At 42.6% G+C, this 18925-nt stretch overlaps 2 protein-coding genes and 1 long non-coding RNA gene across 6 annotated transcripts; 2 read left to right on the top strand and 1 right to left on the bottom strand.

The window, feature by feature from the left end:
- Nucleotides 1-715: 715 nt before the first annotated feature.
- On the top strand, nt 716-12461 carry stard3 (StAR-related lipid transfer (START) domain containing 3). 4 transcript variants are annotated; one of them, XM_053443384.1, is made up of 15 exons: nt 716-843; nt 4039-4277; nt 4361-4438; nt 4749-4826; nt 4931-4984; nt 5287-5404; nt 5505-5606; nt 5700-5755; nt 5849-5941; nt 7015-7077; nt 9219-9314; nt 9395-9474; nt 9546-9650; nt 9787-9880; nt 10159-12461. In XM_053443384.1, exons 2-15 carry the CDS (start codon nt 4065-4067, stop codon nt 10279-10281), a joined length of 1353 nt encoding a protein of 450 aa, XP_053299359.1. In that variant the 5' UTR covers nt 716-843; nt 4039-4064; the 3' UTR covers nt 10282-12461. The 4 variants fall into 4 exon arrangements, with proteins under 4 accessions (XP_053299359.1, XP_053299361.1, XP_053299360.1 ...); XM_053443386.1 differs by having other exon boundaries at nt 764-834; XM_053443385.1 differs by lacking the exon at nt 716-843 and adding an exon at nt 850-1152.
- Nucleotides 12462-12599: 138 nt separating this feature from the next.
- Nucleotides 12600-17004, top strand: mreg (melanoregulin). The gene is made up of 6 exons (XM_053443394.1): nt 12600-13596; nt 13747-14035; nt 14204-14366; nt 14827-14917; nt 15006-15169; nt 16109-17004. Exons 2-6 carry the CDS (start codon nt 13941-13943, stop codon nt 16301-16303), a joined length of 708 nt encoding a protein of 235 aa, XP_053299369.1. The 5' UTR covers nt 12600-13596; nt 13747-13940; the 3' UTR covers nt 16304-17004.
- On the bottom strand, nt 16536-17872 carry LOC128458534 (uncharacterized). Its single transcript, XR_008342020.1, has 2 exons — nt 17737-17872; nt 16536-17660 (listed from the first exon to the last, which is right to left on the bottom strand). It is a non-coding gene; the product is annotated as an uncharacterized LOC128458534 (long non-coding RNA).
- Nucleotides 17873-18925: the final 1053 nt, after the last annotated feature.

Below are 18925 nucleotides of genomic sequence, written 5' to 3'. Positions count from 1 at the left end.
GTCTCCGCCATGGTTGGTACGCTTTATGTGCATGAGCCAGATCAGACAGCATATGGGGAACACGTCATCAAAATAAACCCAACACCATCATGTTTCTGCTTTTCTTTGTAAACATTTCTTGCAAACCCTTCCAGCAATAAATTGTATAATCTGATCAGCAGCCAGACTGACTCACCAAAACTACTTAAAGAGCAGATTACAGCTTCTCTTCATCGGTTCCCAGTCATGTTTAGAATTGATTTGAAGATCTGATGGTTGACCGCTCTAAATTTGCACCTAATGAATTTCAGATTATCCAGTTCGTAACCTGAGGTCCTTAGTGAAGGCCTCATTCCACAACTGAGGACCGAGACCCGTTTCCTTTAGGACCCCGACTCATTGGAACAGTTGTATTTATCCTGGCACTTATTATTGACTCACTATAACTCACTATTTTAGTTATTTTAAAAGCATGGTTTTGTTCTTCTCTTCAATGTTTTTGTTTTTACTCTTTTCTAATCTGTACCTTTTTTTTAACTCCTGTATTTCCTATATTCTTAACTTTGTGTGATCTTCATACTGATTTCTAATGTTTAATTGTTATAGTTGGCATCCTACCCCACGCATTTTTTAATTGGTGACTGATTTCCTCTGTTTTCGCTTTTCTTTCTCTGTCCTCCACTTAACACCCACTTACATGAAAACGGACGGGGATGTAGTTACGCACTGGGGCCACTGGGAGCGCGGTGACGGGGTTTTCGCCCTGTTGAAGAGCGGCAGTGACTCATCTTGTTGTGACTCCTCGTCTTTGAGAGCGCGGACCCGGAAGACTGGCTGAGCGAGGATGATGATCCGGTAACTCGTGTGAGTTTTAATGTCTGAAATGTAGCTTTTTATTAGATGTTTCGTAACGTAGAGTCAAGTTAACCACACGTCCTGTTTCTCACCGTCATTTTCTAGCGTTACCAGCAAATGTCAGTTTCTAAAATACTGTCCGTATTCCCTTGTTTTAACGGGGGGACCACACAGTTAGCGAGTGAAACTAACTTGCACAGAAAGGGAAGATGAGTTAGCCGGTGGAGGCTAACCGAGGCAGCTAGCTACTCTGGCCCTGTCACTTCTTCGTTTGCTGCTTCGTCTCGTCGGCGTCTGTTGGCAGGAGATAAAAACAAGGTTGTGACAGCGACTTTGGTGAATATTCCCTGTTTATCTTCCGTCTGTGTCTCCATTAGCCGACGTGAATTAGCCCGTTAGCTGAGAGGCGACCAGCGTCACATAGTTTGTTTACCAGAAGTAGTGAAGGGAGAAGAGAGAGTGTGTGTGTGTGTGTGTGTGTGCGATAATATCTGATTATCTGTTTTTAACATGAACTAAAGACGTTTCGACAATGTCACGCGGGGAATGTTGTTTTTTGCGAGGTAAATAAATAACCTGGAGATGACCCATGATGCCATTAACTTTATTGTGAAGAAACACCGACTGGTTGTGATTCACTGGGTCAACAACAGTCAGGCTTGTTATTGTGCCAGGAATCTGATCAACAATCCTTCAACTACAATATACTTCAGAGTTCTATCAGGCTGAATGAAAACAGTGTTTGTAGTTAGATCCAGTGCTGCATCGCAGGTGAAACCCCTTGACAGCCACAGATGTGTATTTACTTTGTATTTATATATACAAGAGGATACAAGATAAATCTGTATAACAGAGTAGAAGTAGCGCTTGTGATCTGTTAGGATGCAATGTGCATGTCCTTGATGATGACTGTTCGGGCTCATCGGATTCCAGTGGAAACGTTTCTGCCGCTGTCACTTTACTTGGACATAATGAGTGAAGCTGCTGCTGTGTTTCTTTCGTTTCTGTTAATTAGCGACGTACAATGGATATTCTCTATCAGGTCCTATGTTCCAAAATGGGAAAGTGTTTCGTTTAAAAAGGCATAGAGGTAACGATGTATGATCTACTGAGCCACATGGCTTCCATAGTGCTGCCATACGAGTCAGTAGCCAGTCAGATTTACCTTTAGACTCAAATTCAGCCTGTATCATTGATTATTAAGGAAAAAAACACTTGAAGGGATAGTTCACTGAAAACTGAAAGTTCACTCAATATTTAATCTCCACTATGCCGGTGGAGGGGTGGGATAACTCTTTGAGTCCACAAAACACTTCTAGAGTCTCAGGGGTGAACTTTGCAGCAGCCGAATTTGATACAATTGAAGTAACTGGTGACCCAGACTTCAGACGTAATAAGACAACAGAAGAAAACAGAACATGTCTCCATCATGCTCGTGTTGTGTCAACCATGTGTCCGCAAGCCCCGACATTTATATTTGACTGGAAACGAGTCAATTAATACCAAGTTTTTGGCCTAAATGATATCTTCCTATGAGGTGCATTCATGGACCTGGACACACCATGGTGTAGCTATGTCCACCAGCTTAGCCCCTCCCGGTTGACTTTTAGGCTAAAAACAAGGTGTAAATGACCTTGATTTGAAACCACACTAGCAGTGTGGAGGCATGTTATGTTTTTTTTCTGTTTTTTTATTGCGTCTGAAGAAGAGGACACCATTAACTTAATTTTTATTGGATCTGCTCTAACAATGTTTATCCCTGAGACTCCAGACGTGTTTTTTTGGACTCAAACTTCACCCCTCCATCAGCATAGGGTTGAGTAAATAATGACTTAATTCAAATTTTTCAGTGAACTATCCCTTTGAGAACGCTAAGGTGCTGTATTATAGTATAGTATCTGCTGGTGGCCACTAACACCTGCTAACTTCTACTGGTAGTTGGTCACCTAAATAGTGCAGAAGACCTTCAAATGTACAAGAGATATTCCTCTCATAAAATTTTTTCTTAACTTGATATCCACCCCATCCATCCGATTGATTTGAATCAAATAAAAATGGTAGGGTGAACTAATGACAGGGTTTCTGCAAGTTTAAAATACCATAATCTGATCTTTAAGCCTTAAAAATTCTTAATTATGTCAAATTATTATGTGCTAAGTCTCTAAAACGAATAGGCAGGTCTTAATTATGCTAATGTTCATTAAAGACTTGTTTAAGAGAATTTTTTTGGCGGCATAGTTTTTTAAATCTTGGTATTCCTTCATATTTTTCATACTTGATGTAGGTCTTGAATTTTATTCATCAAAAAGTCTTAAATTCTTCTTGTTTAAGCCTGCAGAAAACCTGAATACAAACTCAGACATGTATAAGAAGATAGAAGTAAATCAATATAAGCTTAGAATATCTGGATAAAGTAAAACATTTGACAGAGACAATAGTTGGTCTTTAAAAATACATGGATGGAGAATGGAAGCTCTAAACTTAAGTAGTGTTTCAAATCAAAAATTATCTTGTGGTAAAAAATGGAAAATGTGTTTTACAGAATTATTATCAAAATAGAATAAAAAAATTGAATTGTGTGTATTTCTGGATATTAAGCCTGGTGAAATGGCCTGTGGTGAGGTGTGGAAGTCATGAGACTGCAGCGAGAGAAGTGTTCGCTGCTCTTATCTGTTTCTTACTTTGGAAAACACACGCACACATGCACACACACACACACACACACGCACACACACACACACACACACACACACACGCACACACACACACACACGCACACACACACACAGAGAAGTAGAAGCAGAATCTTGTGAGCAGTGCAAGTTCATCAAAATCAACGGAAAACCGCCATGACAGTGATGCATTGTTGCATAATCACTGATTAGTATAATTGTCCTAATATCTGAGCTTTAGTCCATCTTTTTGGCTCTTATTTTTGATCTAGAAAATGTTTTGATGATCACAAATTATGCTGTAATATTCAGAACATAAAAGTTATCAGTCAAGAAACCTATGACATGTTTTCTCTGGTTTAGGCTCCTCTGTAGCACAGCACATCGGAAGGGAGGTACTTCTGCATTATGATTTAAGGTGTTTTTTTAGCCACGTTTTTTCATGTTCTCCTCATTTTTGGTTTGTACAGAAGGACAGTGTTGCTAAATATATCCAACACAGCCCGCTGACTTTATCTGTCTCTCGTCGCAGGGGGAGTTTCCTGTCTCACCGCAGGAATGCCGGGTGGAGAGTATGGGGAGCTCGGGGCCAGTCTCCCCGCCATCGCCTCCCTGAACGCCTCCTACTCTACATCAATGTCCATCCCGTCCCCGTACCTGTTTGCACCACCTGCTGAGCGCAGGGTCATCTCTGACGTCCGCCGCACCTTCTGTCTCTTTGTGACGTTCGACCTGCTCTTCATATCGCTTCTCTGGATTATTGAGTTGAACGTAAGTCCTGAGTTTGGTTGACACCAACTGTTAAGACTCGGTTTCACTCTGATTTGGATTCTCCTCCATCTATTCTTCGGCAGATCTCCAGCAACATCTGGACCAGTTTAGGAGACGAAGTTATCCGCTATAACTTCCGGTCGTCCTTCTTCGACATTTTTGTAAGTGGGTCAGTGCACGTCTGTGTACAAATAACTGGACTTCAGTTTATAATACTGGCATTGTTATTGATACTTATTTGTGTGTAGAGCTGATCAGATTCTCAAAGCTTTCACCGCTGAATGACCAGTCGTAGCGAACAGATGCTTATATTATCATGTAGCCCGAGGGGTAGTATCCGAATGAGATGACAAGCTTGGTCACATGTCTGCATTCACGCACACAAGAGGAGAAAATGATGATAAAGTCAAAATGTCTGCGACATGTGATGGAGCCTTTTTTTTCTCTTCTTTTTCTTACTGCTTGTCTCAGCTTCTCGCCATCTTTCGCTTCCTGTGTCTGCAAGTGGGTTACGCTGCCTTTCGGTTAAAGCACTGGTGGGTAATTGCGGTAAGTGAGCTTAGTCACGCACAGAGAAGAAATACTGTAAAATCCCGTTTTCTCACCGCTCAACATAAATCACACCTCACATTCATGTCTTTTTTCCTCCACAGATTACAACTTTAGTGACCACGGTCTTCCTCGTCGTGAAGGTCATCGTATCTAATGTGAGTGTGACACTTTTACGTGCGTGCGTGTGTGTTTGTGTGTGGTGCAATGGCAACTTCAACTGTTTCACTTCTGCTTTATGCCAGTAATGTTCTCTCTTATGAACTCGGGATAACTGTTGTTCTATTGTGTTCCTTCTTTTCTGTGAAATATAGTTTTATAGCTCCATGAACTATTTATTTGCAAGTAAACCAGCACAAAGAAGCAACTCCCCGTTTTGCTATGGAAGTCCTCATAGTACTTCTTGTCCTTTTTTAATTCTGTGCAACCTCGAGATGACATAGTTTCTGTCTCTACACAGCTGCTGTCCCAGAATGCCTTTGGCTACGTTCTGCCCATCACCTCTTTTGTGGTGGCCTGGCTGGAGACCTGGTTTCTTGACTTCAAAGTGCTCACGCAGGAGGCAGATGACGAAAGAGGTGGGAGCCAAGACGCCGGACCATTTCGAACACAACTCAACAAAAAATCTATTTCTCCTATTTAACTTTTTTCCCTCTCCTTTTTTTTTTTAAACCTCAGCCTACCTAGCAGCGGTGAACGCGGCCTGGCTAAGGGCTCCCATGATCTACCCCTCTGCCGCTTCAGACGGACAGTTCTACTCCCCACCTGAATCCGTCGCAGGTAACTTGATCTTATACATGAGTTATTCTTGCATCAGCCTCGAGAACAGTCTGCTGTATTCCAGCTTGTGTGTTTCCCATTTCCCGTCTGCAGGCTCCGAAGAGGATCTGGATGAGGAGGGTCTTGGGCGCAGAGCTGTCACCAATCAGGTACCTGCGTCAGTAAGAGAACTTTTTATAGGCTTGCTTTTCGTTACCTGATGATGAAGGTCATTCTTTCTATCTCCACCTATCACCTTGCAGGAGAAGGAGTACGTCCGACAGGGTCGTGAGGCCTTGTCTGTGGTCGAACAGATCCTAGCCCAGGAGGACGGATGGAAATTTGAAAAAAACAATGTGTGTGTTTGAATTTGCTCGGTCATATTTGATTTATCCAAAAGATACACCGCTTCCCTCCTCCTATGAATATTGACATCCCATATGCCAGTCTTTACATTGATTAGCTGATCATAATGCAAGATTGAACAACCCACAGATGTGGTCTGATCCAATCACATTCTTTTACACCTAGGATTAACATATGGTTTCAATACCAGGGGCTGTGAGCTGTAAAGTCCAGTTTCCTATATCATAAACTGGCTTCACACTATAGGATAATTGGGCAGGCCGACTGTTGTGGGGAAATTTCTAATTTATAGCTGGTTTGAACAGATAAAGACGTAATCTTAATTTTACTGACTGGTAAGGAGTCTCCACTATTATTTTTGAATCCTGTAGCGTGAAAGGAACAGTGATATAATATTGAGCAGAAGCCACCAATAGCCAAGGGGATATGGACAACAGAGCATAGTAACATTCATATTTATCACCATGGAAGTGGAAAGTCTGAGAATTAAAAAAATCACTTGGTTTGATATAGTTTGACAACCAGAAAGCTTTCACTACTGTGAATTCTCCAGATTATTGTGCATCTTATCTGTTCTTAAAATAACAAATCTTCAGGATCCAAATTAAGATTTATGTTGAAAAATATTATTAGATTTTATATTCTCAAAAATCTGTATTCAATCTGTATAGACCTCAAATATCTAGAATCAATCAGTATCGAACATCTATGAGTTTTTTTCCACATCCTGTTCTGTAGCTTGTTACAGGAGAAGAAACAAGGGTGGAAAATGGACGAATCCAAAACGAAAACTTTCTGGCAGAAATAGGCAGTTGTTAAACGTTTTTTTTCAGGCAAACTAAATACGTTTAGCAACCAGATCTATTCCCAGATCTACTGTAAAACATTGTTCCCCACAGAATTGTTGTTCCTCTAAATGTGGTAATTAAAAGAAAATCATGATTTTAAAGTCCTCACCAAAGAGATAGTTCTGTATTTTGAGGGAGTGAGTTGTTCTTTGACTTCCCTCTCGTTGAAACGAAAGCAAACGCCTTATGACACTAACTCTCTTTCCTCGTGTCAGGAAATGGGAGACTCTGTCTACACCCTGGAGATTCCCTTCCATGGAAAGACTTTCATTCTCAAGGTATGGCAGTTCTTTGTGTCTTCAATGTGAAACTGAGTCCCATGAGAACCTCCAGCAGTCAGGAGATCCACAGAGCTGTGCACATTCATCATGTTAAGACACGCCATAAATATACATTGTGCCTCCATAATGTTTTTCTGACTACTGTCACATTAATGAGCGGATCAGGCTTCACGTCTGCTGTCACATTCCTCTATAACACTCAGGACTAAATAGTGTACCCTGTGCTGGCATGGACATGCATGTACAAGGTCAACCTCCAGAGGGCACAGTGGTGGAGTAATCGAGACAAATGGGTCTTAAATCAGATTTTACCAGAGGAACCCGTTACAGGGGAGTTCATTTAGCACGTGTAATTTATCATAGAGGAATTCACTATGTTACATGATGCTCCATAACTAAAGGCTGTTTGAAGTCAGTGCTCCGGTTTGACACTGGACATGACGTATGACTTCATCCAGAGAAATGTCATCAACAAGTGCATTCACTCACTGTGATTTTCCGGGCATTTTTCTAGGGGTGGTTGGTAGAAATAGTTCAGGAAAATGTCTGGAGCAAATGACTCAAACAAATGCATTCTCACATACAGCCCCTCCAGAAAATAAGTTCTCAGAGAATCACTTTTGGGGTTTTCTGTGTTTCCTTGAAGGCCAACCAACGTGTTATCATGTCAGCTGGATGGTCATGCGTGTGTGTTACATGATCAAAATAGAACCTTTTTAATTATGACATCCCCTTTTTTAAAGCTTTCTGGTAGTTTATATGTACTGATACAGCTTGTCTACATAAATCTGACTGTAAGAGCCATTTTGTTATGGTTTGGTTTTGTTAAACCTCCTTCCACTTGGGGGTGCAGTGCTTTGTCAATCAGGCCAGAGGTTAATATAATCAGTTGGGTTACTTACTAGTTTTTGACTTACTGTAGTGACCCCATTGCCAATAAAAAGTTTTGTTTTGTTTTGGAAACCCTGCCTTTTGTAGGTTATAAATCGTCTTTGTTTTGGAACATGATATATATATGATATATTATAGGTTATTCAGTTGAGTGGCCACGGTGTCACTCAACTGAATAACCTATATTGTAGCCACATTCATTATTGCATGAGCAATGTAGTGACGCTTGAAGTTGCAGTATTTAAAGTCAAGAATGTTAGACTCTAATGCCTCGGTCACACAGAGTGTGTGTGCACAGCGCGTGACGTCTGCGTCTCTGATCTGCTGCAACTCGCGTGCGCCTGTAGTTCACAGGGAGCGTGTCTGCTGCAGAGCTGTTAAATGAGGTTCCTGTTGTGACTTTTTTTTTATTTCCTCGAATTAAAGTAGCTTATGTTCCCAACTAAATACCACGACTGAACACCATGAAGCCGTGGATCTTCCAGCCCTGGAAATATTTCACACTAAAAACCTTTATAAAACAAATAAATGGATTCAGTCAACAGAAAGGCTGGAGTGCTCTCACTTTGAAACAGGGACAGTAACTTTTGCAAATATTTCTTTTGTATATATTCATTTATACTATAATATACGTTTGTGTCATCTATTTTGTATGTTTATATTTATGTGATATATTCAACTGATAGATTATGAGATAGAAATGTTTTACTTGGGCCGAGACTCACTCTCTAGAAAAGCATGCGTGGCTCACGCGGGCAGTGTGGCTACTTTAGACGTTCTGCTAAACGCACACATTCTGTTTGAACTGGGCTCTGGTGGTTTTCTGTCTGTCTGTCCCTGAGTTCATCTGATCAAACAGTTGACCACGAGTGCAGTTTGTCTTGGGACAATATCATTTTCCGCCAGGATAATGATCATGAACACACATGAGATGTGGTTTTAAAAATGGCTTTCACAGGCTAAAATTAGATTTTAGAAATCCACAGTGATAACCTCATCCTCTGGGGATCAACAGAGGGGAGACTGTGCCAGAAAACCAGCATCAGTGGATTTAGTTGAGTTCGGACAGAAATATTGAAAACTGGGCTGGAGGACATCCAACTGAATATCAAGATTGAAGTTATCACTTGTAGTTTCTTATCCCAGGATTTTCACACTATTTTCATTTCTTTTTTAAAGCGTCACCCACAGTTCCTTATTGATGTTGACATGCTTCATTGTGATTGTGTTTTGTTGTCCTTGTTCAGGCTTTCATGCAGTGTCCTGCTGAGCTGGTGTATCAGGAGGTGATTCTGCAGCCAGAGAAGATGGTCCAGTGGAACAAAACGGTTTCCGCCTGCCAGGTGACCTGTTTTTAAATTGTCTTTGTGTCTAATGGAGTATTTGTCATCGTTTTTAACACCGCTTCCTTCCTTGTCCTCAGATCCTCCAGAGGGTTGACGACAACACACTTATTTCATACGACGTCTCTGCTGGAGCAGCGGGGGGAGTTGTGTCTGCCAGGTATGTCAGCTCAGCACACAGCAGGCTTCAATACGTCCCTTGTGTCCACTGACTGATTCTTCTTCGTTCAGGGACTTTGTTAACGTTCGACGGGTGGAGCGCAAACGAGACTGCTACCTGTCTGCCGGTATGGCAACCGACCACGACGCCAAGCCCCCATGTGGTCGCTACGTCAGGTCAGAACACGCCTCTGTCCAGGCAACTTGTCACCACCAATGCGCAGTAGATCAGAATGTAATCCATTTAATAAAACTCCAGTTGCCTTTGGTTATTTTTCTTTAACATCTCTTGTCCTCTTGTTGCTGGCCTCAGGGGGGAGAACGGTCCTGGAGGATTTGTGGTCCTCAAATCCAGCAGTAACCCGTCGGTCTGCACCTTCATCTGGGTCCTCAACACGGAGTTGAAGGTGAAAATGTGCACGCTGCAAAAACTAGCATGTTTTTCATGTTTATGTTGAGAGCGAGTCATCGAAATAAAATAGTGGATCAGAAAAAAAATGTAATCATAAAACGGCTTATACTAGATTTACATAAATATATAAATTATAAGTACATCAATTCCACAAAAACGAGAAGCTAAAGAAAAATGTAAGATTTGAGAAATAAACCCAATGCATTCATGAATGTAATGTGAGCGGGGAGAACAGTTGAAACTGACTTTTTCTGGCCTGTTTTTTCTCCTCAGGGTCGTCTGCCCCGCTACCTCATCCACCAGAGTTTGGCCGCCACCATGTTTGAATTTATGTCCCATTTACGGCAACGTATCGCTGACCTGCGGCCCTCTCTGCGCTCCCACCAGCACACTTAAAACAGGAGAGACACCGGACTGTGCCACAGTTGGTTGGGAGGTATCACTACTGGGCTTTTGTATACGTATACTCAAATCAGCGGAACATGTACAATGAGCACAGCAGTGCTCTCGTGACGCATTGAGCTGAAGCGATGTGCCATAGTGACTGAAAAGACTGCAGCTGGAAGCATAGGAGATGTGAGACATGTGACCACGCATTCACCACATTTCAGTCACATGAGAAGAGGAGTAATTTGGTTTTCAAAGACGTTGTTCTTCTTTATTGAAGGTCAACAATGTGGTTTTTTTCTAGTGTATTCACATACAGATTTTTGAGAAGACCTGATGTTATTTGGCCTCTCGCTGTACGAGGAGAGCCGTTTTCTGAAAGCATCACTCACACAAGAAGACCTGGATGAAGATGGGGGTCGATTCTCACCGTCAGACGTATTTCAAAATGAAACCGATATACTGAGCCTTATCTTACTGCGCACACTGTTGGCCATTGATTTTCTGCCTTTTTGTGTGTTTCACTGCAATGTTATAAATGTTTCTCTGGTGCGCCAGTCATAAAACGAACCCATACACACCTTCAAGGGTCATTTGAAGGAGTAAAAGCTGTTGTCCATGGTTAATGCTCTTTAACGACACTGTGATAGATGGTAAAAGCAGCACCACTAGAAGAAGATGCCACTTACCCAACCAGTGAAATTCTCTAAGGCCGTTTTCGGATATGAAACTTGGGTTGGGACGTTTTCCAGAGTTTGCCTTTTACATATGAAGAATGCAGTAAAAGACTGTCAGACGCTTTCCCAAAGACAGAAAACTCTGGAGCGTTCAGGTGGGGGGGCACCCGGGTAGAGCAAGCAGCTGGCAGGACATGATGTGTATATTCCGCTGTGGAAATTACGTGTTTGTTGTTTACAGCACATTGACACCATATCACTAACAGCTCTCAAGTCTTTATTAATTGGATATGGACATGTTAGTCGGCGTCCTCTCTGTATGGCACCTCTTTTTCATGCTGAGATATTTGGGCTATTTTTCTTTATTTCAGTTTTGCATTTGTCGCGTGTTTAAACAACTTCTACACGCCCTACTGCTCGACATGTATTGTCACAGGGGCCCGTGCTGACATTTTGTTTGTTGGCTTTGAGGAAAAGTTGTAGAAATGTCTTCCACAACTGGCTCAGATATTCACCTTCTCACATGCAGCCACATAGAGCCCCTCCAGAAGTTCTCTGGAAAATGTCCGAGGTTCAGTGCAGGTCTAAAAGCAGCTTTAATTTGACCGCTCCCTTTCTGCAAGTGCAAAGACTTGTTATCTAATCCTCTTAAATCTAATCAACTATTACTGAGGGTTTCTCAATACTGCTTTTGTGCTGCACTTTGTCATCTGAAGTCAAACCAGGCTTTTGCATTTGCATCACAAACTAACAATATTATATATTGTTATAATGTGATGCAAATGCATTATCGAGCTCGATTAGTACTAGATGATGATGCTCACACATCGTGACGCTGTACACGCTCTGAAGCTGTACTTTTGTATCCATTAACCTCAAGTGGCCTTGTGGTAAAAGAAGCTGAGCTCATTCATGTCAACAGTTCTGAATGTGCTGACATTAGTACAGATGGATGATTAAAGTTTTTCTATCACTTCTTACATTATGATTACTGCGTGTTACTTTTGCTTCAGACATCTGTATCTCAGTGTTATGACGGACCTCAGAAAATCGTTTCTATAATTTCACAAAACCTGGTCATAGGTCCGAATCACTGCGGAGTTGAAGCAGAGTGAGCAGTGAAGGCAGGAAACGTTTGTTCTCACTCGCAAGCTGTCAACCATCTGAAAAGAGTCCTTGTCCAAAAGTTGTGGTAATTGCGATTTTTTAGGTTTTAGCTGTTTATCATACTGAAGGAATGTTAAATGATTTCAGCGTTCCGGTGCCTTTTTATCACTCTCCCCTCACCTCCGGCTTTTTCTTTTGCTTTACTCTTTTGCTTTACACATTTCCATGTATGCCATATTCACACGAAACATGCTTACATTACTTAAGTTTGTGTCTTTCTTTTTAATAGCTTTTGAAGGTAATTTATCATAGATCATTCATCCAACATGTTAATTTAAACCAACAGTCCGTTTTTATTGAGTCTTAACCAGTGTTTGATGTTTAATAAAATATACGAAGTCATGATTAAGCTCTGCCTCCTTTAACTTACAGCTACAACCCGTGGATCATTTAAAAACATCTCGCTGCATAGATTTTCTCCTGTAAATGCTACAAGCATCAGATCGGTAATGTACAGATGATATAGAATTTGAGACCTCCATGCTGGCGAGGGGCGTGGATGTAGTAATTATTAGACATAAAACATTTTTAAGGTGATTCCTAAGATGTCCTCATCAAACCCTTGTCCACACAAGTGTAATTGAAGCTTGATCTTTTACAATTCAACAATAAACTGGTGAAGCTATAATTTTAATGAAAACAAGTAGGACCAAATCAATTTCCATTAGATTTGTCAAGAGGAGGTGGGGAAGGGCTTTCCTGGCCATTGTTCAAGACTGACTCAAAAACAGAAGCATAGATCAACCCTATTTCCTGCAGCTTGACTAGTTGGCGGCAGCCCACAACCACAAAGCCCCAATTCTAGTTTCACCCCCCGCCCAACACACACACACACATTGTTTGTGTCATAAAACAGTTGGACCCCGTGACTTGAGCCTATGTCATCTGCATGACTTACCTTTTGCGAAATGGCCACAACAACCCTTCACGCCTGGTCCACATGTTCGCTCAGGTTCCTTCACCAGAAACCAGCGTTTTTCTCTCTGACATTTTAAAATGAAGTTAACCACAGAGGGCAAGCGTCTTTAACGTTCAGACTCGCCAAGAGCTCCATAAAAAGATAATTTTTCAACCACTTGTAAATGGATTCACGGTTTATCTCGGTTACCACATACAATGGAATTAAATAATCCTTGAATCAATACAGCCATGGTAGATTAAATACAGAGGATGTCACTGGGCCTATTGAAGAGGAGATGTGTTGCCCTCAGGGCAAAACACAATGCTAAGTAGAAGGGATGCAGCCGCTCACATGATTGTGCTGTGACTGTCTTCTGAGGCTGTTGGTGTGTGAATATGTTTTTGAATCGATGAGAGAGTGAGCGCCTCACTGCTCTCATTGTCCTCCATGTAAGGCTGATGAGAAGCACCAGTCCGTGGGCTGCCATCTGCCTGAGCGTCACCACCCGGACAGGCTCTGACCGATGATCTGGAGGACCAACGCGGGCGGGATCCCTTAAAATGGGAAACTGAAAATTAGGTAGAGTTTGGGGATCACTGACCTTTTGTAACTTTTTGATTTTTACCCGTTTGTTCTTTCTGATGATTTGTCTTCTGTGATTCATAAGAGTAACGCTAGTGGATGACATGACATATTTTCTTACATTGCTGGTTTTTATTCATCATCCAGGCTGTGAATACGCTCCCTTTTTTACGGAATCGCTTCAGAGCAGCCTTTCTTCAGATCGTCTTCGAGACGGCAGCGTTGTGGAGCTACGCTCAGACACATCAGACCAGACTCCTCACGGGAAACTCCCTTGTGAAACAACTTCCCTCTGGATTATCTGACACTGTGAACACCTGCTGCTCACTTACTCTGCTCAGATGGGAGCTGCATTTAAGAAGTTCTGCATACAGTTCTGCTGCTGCTGTTGTGCCGCCGATGAAGATGATGAGGATGAGAAGCAGCCATTACTACCGTAAGAGCCATTAGCCAGACCAGCATAGGACTTGTATTACGTTTTGTCCCCGTTTTCATTTCAGCTTAATTTTTAGAAGGTTGCGTCCTGGTTGGTGTGTGTCTGTGTGTCTCTTATTTCATTCTGTGTCTGTAAAACCTGTAACCTTGTGCGTTCGATCCCACACAGTCCGGACCCACTGGAGTATTTTAACCGTGAGGTCCAGAAGCGTCGTGATGAGGAGACCAACCTGTGGAGTGAGCCAGGAGACCCCAGCCACTCAGAGAGGGATGACGACCGGGTCCTTTACGGCCTGCTGCAGGCCAGGACCAAGACCCGCATGGGATCCACGGTACGTGAGGGAGGCCTTTCTGGACAAGAGTCTGTAAAGGCTTTATTCACACTCAGTAACCTTAGGGCGGGGGGGGGAAAGTAACACAGCAGGGGAAAACAACCTCGGGCGACGCTGTGTGCTGGAAAACACAGGCTGAATTTGTTCACACTGGGTCCAAAGACAGAAACATTTTTATGATGAATCATCACACATGTGAGTTAGGAGAATAATGCTCCACTTATGAAACGACAAGGAAGTGGACCAGGGCCGGGTCTAGGCAGGGGCAAGAGGGGGCCTGGCCCCCTCAAATAAATGTTGTGCCCCCTCAAACTAAATAGGGTTAGGCACAATGCCCCCTCAAGATTTGTGGCTGCCCCCTCATACATGCCTGTCTAGACCCGGCCCTGAAGTGGACCAGTAATGACAAAAGAATCCAGTAACATGTTTTTTTAAAAGCTTTGTCCTTTTAATTGTGTAGGGCTATCGTCGTCTGAGCTGCGACATCGAGGCCATGAGAGACACCCGGCGAGAGGTCAGAGACAAGTGGAGGACAATTCTGGAGCATCTAGGTAAGATTGGACAGGTGAGCACTGAGGTACAGCGCCACCTACAGGCAGAGTCCCCCCAAATAAAAATGGATGGTATCTTCCGACCTAGGTTTCATGGCGGAGGCAGACTCGCTGCTGACGGTGTCCGCCGGCACGTCTAGTGACCGCATGCGCAATGCTGCGGCAGCACGTGCCCTCCTCCACTCGCTCCACACCGAGACGGCCCTCTTCGACACCAAAGGCCCGCCCCCTGAGAGATATCTCTTCATCCTGGTGAGAGAAGGAACCACATTTACATTTCATGCATGTCTTTCCAAAACATTTGCATTTCACACACGAGTGTCCCTTCTCTGGAGCATATATGGTCAAATTAATAAAAAAAAGCACCCTGGTGTGTTATAGGGTTACACCACTCATGTTAAAGAAGCCCACCGTTTACTTAAAGCAACACTGTCTATTTCTGTTGAGGAACAGCGACCTCTGCAGCCATAAGTGGTTAGTGAAGTCTTAGCCAAACACCATTAGGGAATATTCATATTTTAAGTGTCCTCACTAATTATCAGAGATGAATTGTCTGTCTACAATGATTTCCGAGTCTTATTCTGGGATCTTCAGTTCAGCATTACTCTTGAACTGGCTGGACCTTATTCCAGCTGTTAAATCTGCCTTTTATCATTCAGTTATAGGCCCTTCACAAACTCACCATATTACAAATCTCAGTGTCATCAAAGTTATTTTTGAAGCTCTTATTCTTAATTTTAAATATGTAAAACTTTTGGGAAAAGTTAGGAAAAATTGAAAAATTCAAATTACACTTATTATTTAAAAACAAAATAATTGCCAGAAAAACTTTAATGTAAATAACGAAGTTAAAAACTTCTGGTTTCACACTAGAATGTTCACCTGATTCATGTTTTATTATAGATTTCTGTGTTAGATCTAGAAAGCTATACCTTTTATTTTTTTAACACTTCATAGTTTCCCGAACTGGGGGTCGTGCCCCTGTTAGGATATAATGGGGAAGGAAAAAGGAAACTGTGCTTAATATTCCTCTCGACTGGATATGGTTTTCTGATCCTTACCCACTAAATTTAGGGGCTGGGGACCGAAGGTTTGGTTTATAGCATCACATGAGTACAGTAGAAAACTCCTTTCAGACGACATATTCGGACAATAATGATATTCACGATTCCCTTGTTTCCTCCTTCACAGGATCGTCTCCTGTATCTAGATATAGGCGAAGATTTCCTGTCAGTGGCAAAGCGCTTCTATCCGCCCAGGGATAGCTCCGATGAGGACGTGAACGGCCTTGGCATAAACCTGCCGCTGCTGCTGGCCAGGGTGGAGGCCATGAACGGGGCAGCCGGCGACGATAGCGATAGAGATGATAGAAGTGACAGATCCTAAGATCTACTGGCTGCAATAATAACAGACACAAGGCAGGGGGCAGTAGTCATCAACCCTTGAGACCCTGGATGAATTGTATAGCTCCTTTCTTCAAGTGCCTCATACAGTGTTGCTGCTGCTCTTTGGAAGTTTTAGGCTGAAGATTTTTCTTGTTTCTCCCCCAACTGCATAGCTTGAGTGTTATTATGTGTTCTCTGGTCAAAATCTAAAAGGGTTTCAGCAGATTTCCAGGTGAATGTTACAGACATGTTTATTGTGAGTGTGTGTTCTTTTTTCCTCTGTCTACCAAAAAGTTCCCAGCCTGTTTATTGTTCAGCTGTTGTGAACCTTCAGGGTAGCGATGTTCCTTTTAGCAGAACCTCTTTATATTTTGTCCTATGATTATCAGCACTCATTTCATTCAATCACATGATTGGTAGCAACACAGAAAAAAAAAAAATTGCTCGGTATAATTAACACTTTTAACTAATTAAAGTCTGCAGAGTTGACTTTAGAGAAAGAGCAGAGGGAAGTACAATGAAGTTAGTACTGTAAGTTGAACTTTTAAAATGTGTGTGTGTGACGTTCAGGTGAGGTGAGGGAGTTTTTGTTTCCCTCCAGCAAGTTGCTGAAAATGTGAAACATTTCTAAACTGGTGGCACTTTGCGTGTGTGTTGTGGTGTCCAGTTCATGATGAAATAAAGTTGCAGTCTAAAGCCTGATGTGTGTACAATGTCGCATGTTGGTGTGTCGTCCTCCCTGTGAGTTTCCAGTAACTCAACACAAATGACAAAAGAACAAAAGACGACCTTGTGTGGCCCGTAACAAGTCCGAAGCATGAAGTAGAGTTTGCTGCATGGAAGTAAAGTCAGTGTAGGACAGTAATTCAACAGGAACTGTGGCTGTGGCATTCCTTTCAAGAGGAAAACAAGGTCCCCCCTTCAGTCTGTTGCTATGCACTCACATGGCCGGCCGCCTGCGCACCAATGGCTGGCTCACACGCTGATCCACAGACATAGCACAATTCCTGGCCTGGTGCAGCCTGTCCAGCATCTGACCATCCCGTCGGGACCGGAACGGGATCCACGATGGAAAGTGATTATGGTGTTTGGTGGTCAGCTCCATGTTGTTGTTGTTATTACGCAAGAGAGACACTCAGCTGAGCAGCGTGTTTTAACCCTGCATGCAGACACAGTACCAGTGCCGCATTGTGGAGCCGGAGTAAAACGCCAAAGTCACGTTAAGGATTGTGCAAGAATCCATGCTGGGCTCGATAGACAGTTAACTGTCCCTCAGTTCCTACTGAACTGCTAAGAAAGCACTTTGTGTCAGTCGACCTTTGTAAGAGGCTCCTCTCTGTCCTCCCAAATTCACCCATCTGTCACAAAACAAGACAAAAACTGACTTAGCCAAACTTGCACTCTCATTATATATATATTGTTAGCTTTATTTACCATTTCCTGACAGGCCAGGGGCTTTATCCTGCAATCGCTCCTCTCACCCTTCCTCCCACTCCATGTCTCTTCCCTGATGACAGCTTACTTAAATGTCACTTCCCAGCACTTGCGACAGTGTTGTTTCGCAACACAGAGTTCTTTTTCCGGGTTTGGTGCAGGTGGGGGGGATGAGGGGTGGGGGACAGGGGGTTGATCCATGACCTGTCCACATTCCTGGCTTCAGTAGCAGAGAGTAACTGGCCCAAAAAAAACACAGAGAGGTGAAAGTAATTTGATATATGTCGTCTTGCAGTTGTACTAAGTGAATTCCTAAGTTATCAACCAAGAAAATTGAATTAAAGGCACCGGCCTGTCTGCTATTTTAAAACTTGATTGCGCTGTGTCATGTTGATCCGAAAAAGAAGTGATCTCAACAGGGAAGAACCCTGCATAGAGACTTACCAGGTTTCTTAAATGGCATTTATGATCACCATGGTGTCATAACAAAGCTGAACACATGACCCCAGGGATGCCTGTGGTACTCTCTCTCTCTCTCTGACATTCTAGTTCACATATGGGAGAAACTGCAGAAAGAAAGCTGAAATACAGCCACACTTGACAAGCAGAGGGAAATTAGCTCTTAACTGTTGTATGACATATAGAGGACATAGTCTAACTAGTGGACAGGGACATTATTTAATTTCCTGCTTTAATGTAACATCTAATAAATGGTTTCAAACCCACTTTCATGTAGCTGTGTGCACATAATAGTATAAAAATGTATTTATTAATGTTTCTGTTTATAAGAAGTCGCTCCTCTGGGCACCGTTCAGTGGAGGCTGGTGTATAAACAGCTGTTTTACTAAATCAGAGATTATAAAAAAACACTTAAATGAGGATTTATTGTTATAATTTGGCACCGATTCAGCAGATTGCAGCATTTATTCACCAGCAGTACACAAGCCAATGTCATACACTATTAAAGGCGGTGTGATCGATCAACCCTCTCGTCATACTTCTGGTTCTGGTACATCTGATATGTGCTATCTGGTGATATCAGCACCTGATGTGGATGAATGAGTCAGGCACAGGGACTGTTGTAACATCACACCAGCAGACAACTGTCAGAGGTGAATGTTTGTGTGTGTGTGTGGGGGTGTGTGGGGGTGTTTGTGCGCGCTTCACAGCCTGTAACCTGAGTTGATTA

Source organism: Pleuronectes platessa, chromosome 16 (assembly GCF_947347685.1).
Source record: "Pleuronectes platessa chromosome 16, fPlePla1.1, whole genome shotgun sequence".
Classification (NCBI taxonomy): Eukaryota; Metazoa; Chordata; class Actinopteri; order Pleuronectiformes; family Pleuronectidae; genus Pleuronectes; species Pleuronectes platessa.
Note: the sequence above shows the minus strand (reverse complement) of the source record. Positions and strands in the feature narration are given on the sequence as shown.